At 46.5% G+C, this 15,533-nt stretch overlaps 1 protein-coding gene across 2 annotated transcripts in view; it reads left to right on the top strand.

Moving 5' to 3' along the window:
- The first annotated feature begins 270 nt into the window (after positions 1 to 270).
- The window catches only part of stx4 (syntaxin 4), a 43,999-nt gene continuing 28,736 nt past the window's right edge, over positions 271 to 15,533 (top strand). Inside the window, exons 1-2 of one of the 2 annotated variants that reach the window (XM_084323908.1) lie at positions 271 to 418; positions 824 to 925. In XM_084323908.1, the coding sequence (XP_084180034.1) occupies positions 389 to 418; positions 824 to 925 (132 nt within the window). In that variant the 5' untranslated portion in view covers positions 271 to 388. Of the gene's footprint in view, positions 419 to 820; positions 926 to 15,533 lie in introns of both variants that reach the window. The other variant, XM_084323907.1, reaches the window with a different exon arrangement.

Raw genomic sequence — 15,533 nt, 5'->3', positions numbered from 1 at the left:
AAAATGGGGGACCCTGACGAAAGTCTTTCTCTGGTCTGCATCCCCTTAACAATTGTATGTATTGAGCTGTACTGTACTGTACCCATTCTGCAATCTGTTAATAAAGTTTTCAATCAATCAATCAATCAATCAATCAATCAATCAATCAATCAATCAATCAATTATGCTTTTGCCCCCGCTGTATTTATACTCCGTTGCGGCAGGTGGCACTGATGTGTAAGTAAGGTAGATGTTCAATTGCAACTGAAGAAGAGTAGTTAACTTGTTGAATGACACAAAACCAAAGTTTTTGCCCAATGAGCACGTTTTCCCATACCTAAGGCATAGTGTCACAGCGCACATAATATATTCGTTTTCAACTTGATAGCTATTTGCATTGCTTTGGATAATGCGGGACCGAACTAAGGAACTGGGAAATGTGAGTATTAAAGAAAATGGCTAACATTAGCATTAGGTCGCTAGCCTGCTAACGTTAGCTAGCTAACTTGGTAAACTAAGTACATTTAATCAAGTAACGTCAATGTAACGGTTACCCTGATGACATTGAATAATAAGGTAATACGGCCTATCATAGCAGGTCTGAATACGCTTTTCGCGAGATTAAAGATGAACTACACTACATGGTAGTGTCTTTAACTTCCGTTCCCATGAACTTGTTGTGAATTTTCCATAGAGGATATACCAGCCCAGGGCAGGGCAGGAGCACTTCTGTTCTGTGCAAATACGCTAACGTTACTGGAAAATTAGGAAACATTCATAGGCTATTGTGTTTGTTGTGATGTTGTACATAATTCTCTCCCTGATCTCTAAATCACGCCAGAAGGCTGAAGCCTCGGACGAGGATGAGGAGGCGAGGGCTCTCATGATCAAGCCTGGGTCCCAGTCAGCCAGGGAGGATAAGGAGAATGATGCCTTTTTCAAGAAGGTGAACTTAAAACCACATTAGATCACTTCCATCCAAGTGATGTGAACCAAAACTATGTCGTGCTAACAAAGATGGCATTTGAGTAAAGAATCTTTGTGAACTTTTTTTTAAATGTATTTGTACAAATAGTGCATTTGTTTGTGAAATTTGTAAATGGTGGAAAACATGTCTTGGCTACTGTAAGTAGATATGGTGATGTTGTAGCTTGTTGTCTATTAGTTTGTTATGTGTACGACTACATATGATATCAGTGACCACTGTCTAAACACATGCAATGTTTGATATTGTAAACTGGGTTAAAGAGCCAATCTGGAGCAGGCCTAATTTATTTGACCGTATACAAAATAATTTGATTTGTCGCTCAGTAGTGGGAGGACCCATTTGTTTACATTTTGGGATACAGATTGCATAGATTTGATTCTAGATTGTTGGTTTTGAGTTGTACTTTTCCCATTTGAATGCGGTAGACCGTTTAACGATTCTCAAAGTAAAGTATGACACAGAATGAAATGTAAGCCTTGCCTACTGAGCTGTTTCATGTTGCAGCCACTTTGGTATTCAGCTTGTGGGGTCTGTTTCTGCTCAAGGGTAATTCGTTATCGGTATATTACCAGGTATATGACCAGGTCGGTAGCATTAATTGTGAGCTGACATTTGTGTGCAACAACTGACATTGTGAGTCTATTATAGATTTAGTTCACATTTGCACCTGTGCTGCTTTCATGCATCACTCTAGTTTGTAGAACAAGAAACCAGAGCTGCCTGCCAGTCATCGGTAATAAAATGCCTGAATTGCTTATGTCCTCACATCACACAGTCTGTTGATCTTTTTCAAGACCTTTTCCTTTGTCTCCTGGCTGAGGCACTGCTTTCTCAGTAACAAAGCTCTAGTCTAGGGGCTCTGATCTTTTGAAATTAAATATGGACCGAGTTATTTTCTTGGCTGGAAGTCTAGACAAGTGGTGCAGGATGCGTTGGTTCACCAGAATGTTGGTACTGCTACAGAATGCTACTGGAGGTGGTTGTCCCATTTCTTCTGGTCTCTACTCTCTGGGAGATAACGTATGATGTGAGTCCTCATGTTTGTAATGTTAGTAGGCTATTCCCAAAATACTACACCATCGCTTTCAAGCTCTTTCTTCCATGGGAGATTGCAAAATCCAAAGTGTGTCAGATTTTTGTAATTTGTGAATGAATCTAAAAAGAAAAAAGTCAACACCACCCTACTACTATGTTATATGGCTTAATGCCTGTCGAATGAGAGTGGTAGGGAAGGCTAATAGCCTTGCTATACAGTGTAGGTCTATAGACCTGTTCGCTGTATACAAACATACCGTGTTCGAAGTCGAACCAATCGGCAATACCAACTGAGTCACGTGACTAAGTTGCCTCGGACCTGCACGAGCTGCTGCGCTAAAAGATACTATGGGGCTCTATGGAGAAACCATGGCACTTAAAACGAAAATGGCTGGATGTCATTTAGCCAAATCAGCATGGCTGTGAGTGTGAGTCTTTCACCTTTTACATATCTAGCTTTGGCATGGATTGATTGTTTAGATCGCTAGTATGGCTAACAAATGCAAATATATTGTAGTCTGCCCTGCTGTTTTGATCCGGTGATGCGTGCACACTGGGTCTGACATATACAGCGAACAGGTCTATATGAACCTTAAAGCGGTAGCCTAATCTGTTTGTTTTGACAACAACTGTGATTAGCGGCCATTGCTGCTGTGTTTTTTGCACTGCACTTACTTTGCTTTCCATCTTGAAACGTCACATTAACTTTATATTCCAAACAAACCATCATGTTGACTTTCTACTGTATTGGCGCGAGTATAAGACTCTCAAAAAAATATAGATAATTATCTTTCCGTTATTTAAATCAAATTAAACTGTAGCCTATTGGCAGAGCTATCTCTAAAATAATTGTATCATCTCAAAGAGAACTAGAACCATAGGCTTTATTTCAATTAGACTCATTGATCTTAAAATTGGAATTACCGCTATAACTCCTCTTCAGGTCTTAGGTTAAGGACTAGATCATCCAACATTAATGTTACTGTCTTGTTAGGCTATAGCAGGCTCAGTATCTAAGCTATAGCATCCATACATACCAAACATGTCATACTAGTTTACCAGGAAAGAGGCAAAATATTGCTCCAAAGTTGCACTTTCTTTCTTGAGACACCTCTCAATCTGTGAATATAAGATGACTGCACTTTTTCCATTTTTTTTTTTTTTCTTTTTTTTTTTTACACAAAAATGCAATTGTTTATAAACAAACATGACTTTGAATAAATGTAACTCACATCTTGGGTACGTAATACAGATACACTAATTAAATAAATGAATGATAAATGAAAATATGATAAACAAACTGAGCCCTCCCGCTCCCAGTAACCCCCCCCCCCCCGATACACGCATGCACACACACACATACAAGCTTCATCTAAGTCCTTAACTACTGGGAGTGGCTGGGTGGGATCTAGCATCTAATTAGTGTCCGCTCGACAGGTACAGGAGAGCCCAGATATATCCAGCAGGTCGGTTCACACCAGGGCCCTGTTCCTCGTACCTGGCTAACTGAGTTAGCCGGATAATTTTCAGGATAACTTGACTTAAGCTAGACCTTTTCCGTTCCTCGAAGCGCGATTGTCTAAATCACTATGGCAACAGATCAGAAAGTTTGAACCTGGTCCAGCGCAGGGTTTGGTTCAGTTAGCTTGATAAACTGGCCACGCCCTCGCAAAAAGTAATGCCAGCTCCCTTCCTGAAATAATCCTCAATCTAGAGATCCCATTATACCATTCTGAATTATGTTTTTGTACTTCGTTTTTCTAGAAGGGGCTTTTGAAATGTAAAATAATATACCTAAAATGCTGATAATAAATCATATTCAGCCTATGGATTTACTTTGTCCTAAATAATGCATGTCATATATACAGCGCTCGTGAGTCGCGATACACACTATGTGGTTATTTTAATAACGGAGCATTGCAAATGTGAATCCCGCGGGGATGTTTTTAATGAATGAAATTGGGCATTTGGCTCCGATTAGTTTTATATTCTCTGCTGTGGATCATGATGTATTTGTTTAACGGAGCGCCCGGATTGTGTTTCATTCAAGCATAAATTGAAGCGTCTTTATGCATGGATTGTGGATGTGAATTACGACTAATCTGAATATGTGGATTGTTGAATTGTATCACTGTCACTCACACGTTATTGTGATACTGTAACTAGGATTAACATGTTTGAGGAGATGCGCTGTTTGACGGATTTGATGACGTGGACGTGACTTGAGAAAATGAATGAGCAATTGCAAGCCTTTGACATTTTGATGAATGAATTTGAGAAAATGCATATCTGTTCAAGCACTGTTATCTGATGATGAACAAGAAGCCGACCATATGAAATCCGCGTTCACGGAATCGCGGACGGAATCGCGGAATTCACCAATAAAAATGGAATCAACTGCAAAACGTGGAATATTGCAGAATTTGGCCTAATCTGGACTGAAATTCCGTTTTTGGGTGGAACGTTTGGTGCAAAGCAAACATGACCGCGACCGGGGAGGCGGGGACGCTACAGCGTATTACACACAACACGCAGCAGTGCTCAAGCGTCTGGCTGCTTTGATGTTAACATCGTCAAGAAGCTAAGAAATTCCGCAATAAGCCCTCAATTCAGAGCAGAACAGTATCCTAATTACTTTTATACCTCCGGCGATAAGCTGTTTTGGTAATTCTGTCAACGTTCCGTGGACTGGACCCGCAAAAACACAGCTATGTAACGTTAGGACATAGGACTAATAGATGGAAATTATAGCTTCTAGCTAAATCTAGTGCACCCATCCATTTGTTTAATGCAAACGATTGTCATTATACACTGCCCTTTATAAACGAAATAAACTTAAATAGCTATGTAACGTTACAGTTCATAGGACTATAGATGGAAATGATGGCTTCTAGCTAAATCTAGTGCACCCATCCATTTGTTTAATGCAAACGATTGTCATTATACACTGTCCTTTATAAACTAAATGAACTAAACTAAAGGTGCCTAAATTATGCATGACTATATTTCATCACAATATAATAGATATAGCTAGGCTACTGACATTGTCATTGTGATAATGTCAGTAGTAGCTAGCAGCTAGCTGTATCTATTGTTTACACTTGAAATGTGTATTTTTATTTTGTCACAATATTATTTGAAAAATATTGTGTAAAATGTAACTGTATTTCTGAGTTGCAGCACTTAAAAACATTAAATGGACTGTTATATCTTATTCAATTGTGGACATGTATTCATTCCCACTTATTAGACATTATTTCTGATGGAAAAATGAGCATAAAAAGCAAAATACAGAATTCTGAAATATTAAAACGAAAAAAACTGAATTTGGAAAATAATAAAACTGATTTCATATGGCTCTACAAGAAGGTGATTAACATGACTGGTGTCACTGGTATCAACCAAAGGTTAATCAATTCAATGCATGTATGGATGATGTCCGAAACAGATTAAAACCCGATTAACACTTTGAGTGCCAGCAGGGGGCGCACGATTTATCGCTTGAATGCCAGCCTTTTTGGACTGATTTTCCGATATTTCATGATTTTCGCGGAGCTATTTCTATATTCTATATTATGGCTATGTGTCTAATACGCCTGTCGCTTATCAATGACTTGCTTGCAGTCAACATGTACCAAACGGATAGTTTTTTCATCAGTACATTTCCGTTTTATACCGTTTTGAAAAACGGAGGTTTTTGTAAATTACTAGGAAAAAAAAGATTCCGTGATAATAGCTCTTTACTGGAATACACACAACACGTTGTCATTTTCCGGCTGATTTATTAATCGTTTTAAAATAAACGCTAGATTATCGATAGTATATGTGTACTTATGCATGCTAGAGAAGCGGGCTGAAAAATCTATTATCTATGACCTGGTCAGCGCTAACGTCATACACACACACACACACAGACACGTTGAGAAATACATCTGATTACCCCAAGACTGGTAACATAGATTCCTTACCTCACATCAGATGTTCTGCAAAAAGATTATTCCAATTCCTGATCGCCATTCCAAATATCGATCGCGTTTATTGATCCAACGTTAGGTACTCGAAACACATAATCCAAGCTGCTCTGAGTCTCCACAATGAATCCAATCGTCTCTGGTTACACGCCTGAGAAGTAAAATGTGGAATGGATTCCGGGTTATTTTCTTTCATGGCATTTCCATTGAGTCCAATCATCCGGGAGACTATAGGAGGCAGTATTTTCCATGTTCGAGCTCATAGACAGTCCCAATGATAACGTGAGGCTAGATTGATGAAAAATGAATGGATATCGCTAATAAAAGCTAACGATTAAATAACGAGATTTCTCGTCCCTGGCACTCAACGCATGGCATGAAATCACAAGATTTCTCGTGGCTGGCACTCAATGTGTTAACCCTTTTCTCGCCAATGACGTGTTACCACGTCATTCCTCGCCATGCGTAATCTGCCAATGACGTTTTACAGCGTCTTTGAGATCAATATTTCAAATTTCTTCATATTTCACCCACGGATCCTTGACTGGTGCTGTAGATCTCCGCTCAACTCTCCAACGCTTCAATACCGCCACCTGGTGGCCGATCGGCGAGTTGCAACCGGATGTTGATAATTGTGACGCCGGTGTGTCTCCCTATTCCGTCCGGCCACTCGCTATCGCTCGCGGGACTCTATCCAGACACCGTGCATATCGATCCGTTGCCATAACTCAATAAACAACATGATTGGATAGGCCTGCCGCGATAAGCAATAAATCGATTAATTGCCGCGATAATTAAAATTAATGCAATGATTTTGACGGGCGCTGTTGTGAAGGATCAGATTAAACCGAATATGTATATTTATTTATATATATATATTTAATTGTATTTGTATATCGTTTGATATCCCCTGTATATTCCTTGTACAATATGCATTGAATATCCCCGTTTCTACTAAACAGCCCATAATAGTTTCATTCTACCATTGGACGAGAACCTGGCGCCAGGTTGCCATACCCCTAGGTCCAATTTCAATCGTGCCGCCTAACATGTCGAGGCAACCCCCGGTTCCGCGCAGTAATATGTCGGGCGAAATACGAATGGTACTATTTGTTCATAGCGCGTATATATATGGCGCCAGTAAAGTAGAACTTTCTTTTAGTCCAGTTCTTTACCCTCCAACAGAGTGACAGACGCAAAAGCCTCCCCACGACGCACGTGCGGTGTAGTAAGGCCTACTTGGCCCAGAATAGGCATTGAGATATCGTGTAGATTAATAGTTGAATGGTCATAGTTTGGCACCATACCGTCGAGTTGGACGTATTCTATTAAGCTAATAGTAGTCTATTTATGTATGGTGCATCGTTCGGTTAGAGTTCTACCGTTATCAGTACCCCCATCGTTCCTGACGTTATCTGGACGCTTAACCAGGCTGGTCAGACCCCTAGTGGTGATTGCATCCGAGGAGCTCCGGGCCAAGAGCGACTGGACCTGTATATTGGATTACTCTACCCGGACGACGGCGAGCCTTCCACGGCTTGGATTATGCTTTGTGTGCTTTGATTATTCCATGGATAAAGGCCAACACTGCGGAGTGTTGGAATTACCCCCCGGAGAGGACTCCAGGTGAGACGGCGCTCTACACGTGAGGTCGCCTCACGTCTCTCCGTTGTGGACCGGCAGATACCGTTCCACAGAGGGTCCAGCTGTATTCGTCTGCGGTCCGAGGTTCTGTGGGCACCGTGTCCAAGACTTTGGATTCTCCCAAGACACCGTCGGCCAGATGGGATACCGCCAGCGGCTTCTCTAACCCCCCCCCTCCTACTGTCTTACAACCAGCGGGACCCCCCCCCCCTTAGTGTATCCAGCTATAATCATTTAAGTACCATCGCTATCGTTTCCTAAATATTCCAGGTTGTATACTTACTCCCTGCGCAACCAGAGATTGGACATTCAATGTTGATTTACCTACGAATACTCATTTGCCATAAAAGTGCATATTCCATATTTCAAATCATAAATGTAATTAAGTGATCGTTGTATACACCCTTTGCTGTATTAAACCTTCGATTTGGTACATTTGTGTGGATTCGTTTCATCAGGTGGGAAAGTGTTCATCATACTTATATCTTGTACTGGGTGGCCAGAAGTTAAAGTACATGAGGTAGTGGTATTAAATATCATATCTAACAATACAGTCAGGGAATTGTACCCCTCAGTTACAATTGGTCCTTCGAGCCGGATGGTAACTAGTGTAATATTAATATAGTGTTATTAATATCGAAATGGCCTATGATGAACACTCCACGAAACGATCCTCCTAACCTAGAACGCCCGCGTCGCAGACGACAGACACCTCAGTACTTAGAGGCTTACACTGTCAGTCAACTACCTAGCCTTCGACAAACGGTAAACGCGGTAAAAGTAGAAAGTAAAATTATGTCTGACCTTAACGAGCAGGTTTCCCCGACCACAGAGGCCCTAGTAGGTCCTAATGTAACTGACCAAGCTCACGGTGGGGACCAGGAGGGAATTGACATGCCTTTACCCCCCGCCACTACTCAAGAAGTAGTCCCCGACAAGCCCCGGGAGGAAGACAACCCTACAGAGAGAGAACTCTGCACGGAAGAAGAGGAGGAGAGCGCCGAGGAACTGGAGCTCCAGGACTCCCCGGCGAGTACCCCCAGGAGCGGCTCACGCAGGAGCGGCTCACCTCCACAACCGCCTTCCCCCAGCGAAGCGGAGAGGATACTACAACAGGCGTTCCTCGTCAGCCTGACAGCCTCTACCGAACGCGATCGTCTCCAAGCACAGACGCTTAGCGAGCGCGAACAACTCCAAGCACAGACGCTTAGCGAGCGCGAACAACTCCAAGCGCAACAACGGAGCGAAGAAGAGCGCATACGCCTGGAGATGAGACGCATTCAGATGGAAGAGAATATGGCAAGAGACCGAGCAGACACCCAGCGTGCCGCTGCCGGTGCCCAAAGAGACGCAGAGCGCGAACTCGCTCTCATCCAGCGCGAAGCCGAGCGCGACAGGATACAAGCCGAGCGCGACAAGCAACAAGCGCAGCTAATGGAGCAGCTGATCAAAAGGACAACACCCTCTCCCTCCGCTAGGGGTTCAAGGAACTCGTCGAGACAACAGTCAAGAGCAGCGTCACCGCAACGAGCAAGCGACCCTGAACTTGACCAACAGACCGAGTCTAGACCCCCCGCAGACCCCCTTCCCATACCGGTCCAAGCGAGACCCAGCTACAAGGAAGGGGCGGCATACACTGCGGAGAAGCTAAATAAACGATTACAGGATCTGGAAGATTTGATAGAGGAAGAAGAGGGAGAAGAGGAGAACCAAGCCCGACGACAGCACAGTACTCCACCGGACCAGGAGGTCCCATACAGTCCAGGCTATACCCCCGCGGCGCTGCGCTACAGACCCCCGACTCTATTCACGGGTGAGCACGACGCACGACCAGCCCAGAGGAACAGTACCTGGACCAGCGGGCCATGGTACCCTGCCAGTACCAGCCCACAGCGAGGCGCAAAAGGGGACTCGCCCAGGAGGTCTCTCCCCCAACGCTCGCCGATGTATCAGCCATCCACGGCGTCATACAACGCCACACCGTCATTCCCAGACTTCGCCTATGAGTCGAGCACAGTACACGGAGCTCCGGATGTGCTTAGAGACAATGATGGTGGATGTCGCTGATGAACGCCACAAGTATGCAATATTACTGAAGCACCAGAAAGTACCGCGAGCGCACAATATAGCGCTAGCCTATGCTACCTCCTCGACCCCATACACAGCGGCCCTTGCAGCGCTGGATCAGAGATATGGACGTATATGGGATTACGTAATCCAGGAGATAAGGCATATTGACCGCCTACCCCCAGCCACAGACAATCGCTCACTAGACGACCTGTCAATCAAAGTGCAGTCCCTGGTGGGGATGCTGGGAGCTCAACGGGAGAAGGGCATGCATGAGCTATACGCCAACTCTAACGTTGAGAGGATTTTGGAGAAGCTGCCACCCGCAAGACAGGAGCGCTTTAGGCGGCAGAGGGACTACCGAGATCCCGACGGCCCGAGCCATCCCTCCTTGATCTGGCCGACTTCCTGGCGAGAGAGGTCAGCAGCTTACGACTGGACACCTTCGGGCGGAGCACGCCAAGCTCCAGAGAGGGACCCAGGAGAATAAATGATGGAAGAAGATCGGTGACTGTCATGCACCAATCAGAGTCAGTACCGAGCAGTAGGAGTCACAGCACCCCCTCGAGAAAAGAGAAGTGGAAGATAGCGTGTCCCTACTGTGAGAAAGAACACTGGCTGTCACAATGCGACTCATTCACAAAGATGAATGCAGAAGAAGTGAGTCAATGGATAAAGTCCAACCGGCGCTGTTATCGATGTGCGCGGCCCCACATGGCAGCCGAATGCCGCCTAAAGAAAAGGTGCAGCCGGTGCGATGGAGCCCATCTAGATATACTACACGATAGTAACGGAAGACGGCCTATACCTGCACCACGGAGCGGCACCAAGGCAAGTGTCATGTACATTGACCCCGCCAGCAGCAGCGGAGCCCAAGTGCTCTTAAAGGTAGTCCGTGTGACATTGAGCTACCAAGATAAAGTCATGGACACTTACGCCGTCCTTGATGATGGGTCAGAGAAGACCCTTCTGCTCGCCTCCGCTGCGACCCAGCTGGGACTGCGGGGGAGCAAGAACGAAATGACGATTCGGACAATAAGAAGAGATTTAAAGACGATAAAGGGCGAGAATGTCTCCTTCACCATCGCAGCCAACGGGCAGCCAGAGCGACGGTACAAGATCACAAATGCTTTCACCAGCCAAGAAATAGGACTATCGCAGTACACCTACCCTGTCACCAAGTTGATGGATAAATATGTGCACCTGCGCCAATTACCTATCCCGCTCATAGACGGCGCTACCCCGACCCTGTTGATAGGCTCCGACCATGCAGAACTCATAGTCCCGATTGACCGGGTCCATACAGGCCCCCGAGGCTGTCCTGCAGCAGTCGAGACCCGCCTAGGGTGGACCCTCCAAGGCCCCCTCGCTAAATCTCTCAACCGAACAGCAGCCACTAGCTGCTTCCACTCCAGAAGGAGACACCACACTCCTGCAGCCTGTCGAGAAGAAAATAGACTGGCGACGCCGTGCGCTGCTCCGCGCCTCCCTGATCAAAGACGGCTTTGATCTCCGGCAGCAGGCCAGCAGCGACCCCCCAGTATTATTTGCACTACAGAAACACGTCACAGAGGACCCAGCAGCAGATGAAGAGGTCCAACACAGTGTGAAGAACAGTTTCTACGTGGACAACTGTTTACAAAGCGTTTCGACTCAAGAAGAGGCCGAGGCTCTCCTAATCAAATTACCCGCCTCCCTAATCAAAGGCGGCTTTGATCTCAGGCAGTGGGCCAGCAGCGACCCGCACGTATTGCGCAGCCTCTCCTCCGCGGACAAGGCTGCCAGCAGCGAGACCTGGATGGCGACGATCCCAGGAGAAGCCCAAGAAATGACACTAGGACTAGTCTGGCGCTTCAAAACAGACTCGCTCCACTATAGACACAAACCCTTAGCCCCAGAGCAGGGAAGGTCGGCGGCGAAACCGACCACCAGACGGAGTGTGTACAGAACACTCGCCAGACAATATGACCCAGTTGGGATGTATTCTACCTTACACCACCAGGGCAAAGATGATTGTACGAGCACTATGGGACAAGGACCAGGGCTGGGACGACCCAATACCCGCACACCTTGCCTCAACATGGAGAGAGTGGGAGACGGAACTCCGCTCACTCCCAGGTGTCAATATACGCCGCAGCTACTTCCCATCCACAGTGAGGCCAGAGACATGCGAGATTGAGCTACACGTCTTCAGCGACGCCTCCGAAGTAGCCTACGGATCGGTTGCCTATTTGCGTGCCCAAGAGATGGGAGGAAAGATACACACTGCTTTCATACTGGCCCGCTCAAGAATAGCCCCACGTAAGCAACAATCTATCCCACGTCTAGAGCTCTGCGCAGCCCTCGCAGGAGCGCATCTAGCCACGTTAATCCAACGTGAACTCACCATTCCGGTGCATAGAACAATCTTGTGGTCAGATTCCACGACAGTACTCACATGGATTAAGTCTGATTCATGCAGATACAAAGTCTTCGTGGGAGTCAGAGTCACCGAGATTCAAGAATTAACAGAAGAAGCAAGCTGGCGGTATGTGGACACCAAACACAACCCAGCTGACGTCATCACCCGGGGAATGTCCCTGGATGACCTAACCCGTCGCAACATCTACAGTGACGGACCAGCATTCCTCAAGCTCCCGGAAGGAGATTGGCCTACGCCCACCCCGAGGGAAGCAAGTAACGAGGAGGCTGAGAACAAGAAGCCTATGTTCTGTGGACTGAGCACTGTCGCCTCCACAGACCCCAACATAGATGACTGCATTACCCTAGAGAGTGCGCAACAAAGAACATTCCTGCGGCACCACCCAGAGATTCAGTCCACCACTGACATGTCAGCAGCTGACTACGAAGAAGCAGAACTTCTTCTACAACGAGCCCAGAGAGACTCGTTCCCCGATGAGCTAGACTGTCTACAGGGAGGAAACCCCGTCCCATCAGACAGCAGACTGATTCACCTGGCACCAGAGAGTGACGCACATAATCTCATCAGAGTGGGTGGTCGCCTGCGGAGAGCCCCCGATCTACCAGATGACATTAAGCACCCGATCGTCTTGAACAGCCGACACAAGGTCACAGAGCTGATCATAAAGAAATACGACGAGGATGTACACCACGCAGGAGCAGAGAGAGTTCGCGGAGATCAGACGTCGTTATTGGATATTGCAAGGGAGAGAAGCAGTACGGCGCTTCCAGCGAACCTGTCTAGACTGCCGTAAGTGGCGCGCGCAGCCCAGCATACCACGGATGGCTGACTTACCCCCCTGTCGCCTCCGAATCGGCGACAAGCCATTCCACTCCACAGGCATGGACTGCTTTGGCCCGTTGTATATAAAGAGAGGAAGAGGCACCGAGAAGCGGTGGGGTATTGTATTCAAATGCATGACCACCAGAGCGATACATATTGAGCTCCTTCCGACCATGAGCACAGACTCATTCCTTATGGCCTTCCGGAGATTCACATCACGGAAAGGAAAACCGTCTACATTGTTGTCTGATCACGGGACCAACTTCAAAGGCGGAGAAAGAGAGCTGAGAGAGAGCTTCCAAGCTATGGGCCCAGAACTTAAGACCCACCTCGCTCCAGCCCAGATTGACTTCCAGTTTAATCCCCCGAACGCACCCCACTTCGGTGGAACCTGGGAACGAGAAGTACGTTCTATAAAGACAGCCCTGTACGCCGTACTCGGAGCCCAGACTGTGGCGGAGGAAGTCCTAATGACAGTCCTCACGGAGATCGAGGGAGTATTGAACTCAAAGCCCCTCGGTTACGTCTCCAGTGATGTAGCAGATGTCGACCCAGTCACCCCCAACACACTCCTAATGGCGCGGCTGGACCCCGCGCTACCCCAGACAATGTACAGGCCCGAAGAAGCGAACGGCCGAAGAATGTGGAGGTACAGCCAAGTACTAGCTGACAAGTTTTGGAGCAGCTACTTCACTACCTACCGTCTCTACAGACCCGCCAGAAGTGGGTAAAAGAGAGAGACAATTTGACAGAAGGAACAGTCGTCATGATTATTGACCAGTCGCTACCCAGAGCTATGTGGCCGGCTGGCCGCGTAAGCAAAGTGATCACCGGTGCCGATGGCAAGGTCCGAGCAGCTGAAGTACTCGTCCAAGGGCGCACTTACACACGTCCCGTGGCGAGGCTAATAGAACTGCCCCGACTCCCAGATACTATCGATGATGACCATGACCCTATGACTTTGTGAGTTGACTGACCCTTACAGCGGACCTTGAGTGGTAGACAGTGCGGTTAATCTGTCTCTGCTTAGCTAATTAGGTGGGACTAATTAGGGGGCGGCTGTTGTGAAGGATCAGATTAAACCGAATATGTATATTTATTTATATATATATATTTAATTGTATTTGTATATCGTTTGATATCCCCTGTATATTCCTTGTACAATATGCATTGAATATCCCCGTTTCTACTAAACAGCCCATAATAGTTTCATTCTACCATTGGACGAGAACCTGGCGCCAGGTTGCCATACCCCTAGGTCCAAGTTCAATCGTGCCGCCTAACATGTCGAGGCAACCCCCGGTTCCGCGCAGTAATATGTCGGGTGAAATACGAATGGTACTATTTGTTCATAGCGCGTATATATATGGCGCCAGTAAAGTAGAACTTTCTTTTAGTCCAGTTCTTTACCCTCCAACAGAGTGACAGACGCAAAAGCCTCCCCACGACGCACGTGCGGTGTAGTAAGGCCTACTTGGCCCAGAATAGGCATTGAGATATCGTGTAGATTAATAGTTGAATGGTCATAGTTTGGCACCATACCGTCGAGTTGGACGTATTCTATTAAGCTAATAGTAGTCTATTTATGTATGGTGCATCGTTCGGTTAGAGTTCTACAGTTATCAGTACCCCCATCGTTCCTGACGTTATCTGGACGCTTAACCAGGCTGGTCAGACCCCTAGTGGTGATTGCATCCGAGGAGCTCCGGGCCAAGAGCGACTGGACCTGTATATTGGATTACTCTACCCGGACGACGGCGAGCCTTCCACGGCTTGGATTATGCTTTGTGTGCTTTGATTATTCCATGGATAAAGGCCAACACTGCGGAGTGTTGGAATTACCCCCCGGAGAGGACTCCAGGTGAGACGGCGCTCTACACGTGAGGTCGCCTCACGTCTCTCCGTTGTGGACCGGCAGATACCGTTCCACAGAGGGTCCAGCTGTATTCGTCTGCGGTCCGAGGTTCTGTGGGCACCGTGTCCAAGACTTTGGATTCTCCCAAGACACCGTCGGCCAGATGGGATACCGCCAGCGGCTTCTCTAACCCCCCCCTCCTACTGTCTTACAACCAGCGGGACCCCCCCCCCCCCCCTTAGTGTATCCAGCTATAATCATTTAAGTACCATCGCTATCGTTTCCTAAATATTCCAGGTTGTATACTTACTCCCTGCGCAACCAGAGATTGGACATTCAATGTTGATTTACCTACGAATACTCATTTGCCATAAAAGTGCATATTCCATATTTCAAATCATAAATGTAATTAAGTGATCGTTGTATACACCCTTTGCTGTATTAAACCTTCGATTTGGTACATTTGTGTGGATTCGTTTCATCAGGTGGGAAAGTGTTCATCATACTTATATCTTGTACTGGGTGGCCAGAAGTTAAAGTACATGAGGTAGTGGTATTAAATATCATATCTAACAATACAGTCAGGGAATTGTACCCCTCAGTTACAGGCGCGATTAATTGCTATTTGCGCGTTTGTTTTAATGAGGCGGAACCAGTGCCCCTTGTCAGTCACTGTCCGTGTTGGGAGGCGGGCCGCTGGCCTTACTACAGAGCACAGCACGGGAGCTCGCCTATAGCAACGCCACATAT

Source organism: Notolepis coatsorum (assembly GCF_963971535.1).
Source record: "Notolepis coatsorum genome assembly, chromosome: 10".
NCBI lineage: Eukaryota > Metazoa > Chordata > Actinopteri > Aulopiformes > Paralepididae > Notolepis > Notolepis coatsorum.
The sequence above is the reverse complement of the archived record's forward strand: the minus strand, read 5'-3'. Positions and strand labels throughout refer to the sequence as shown.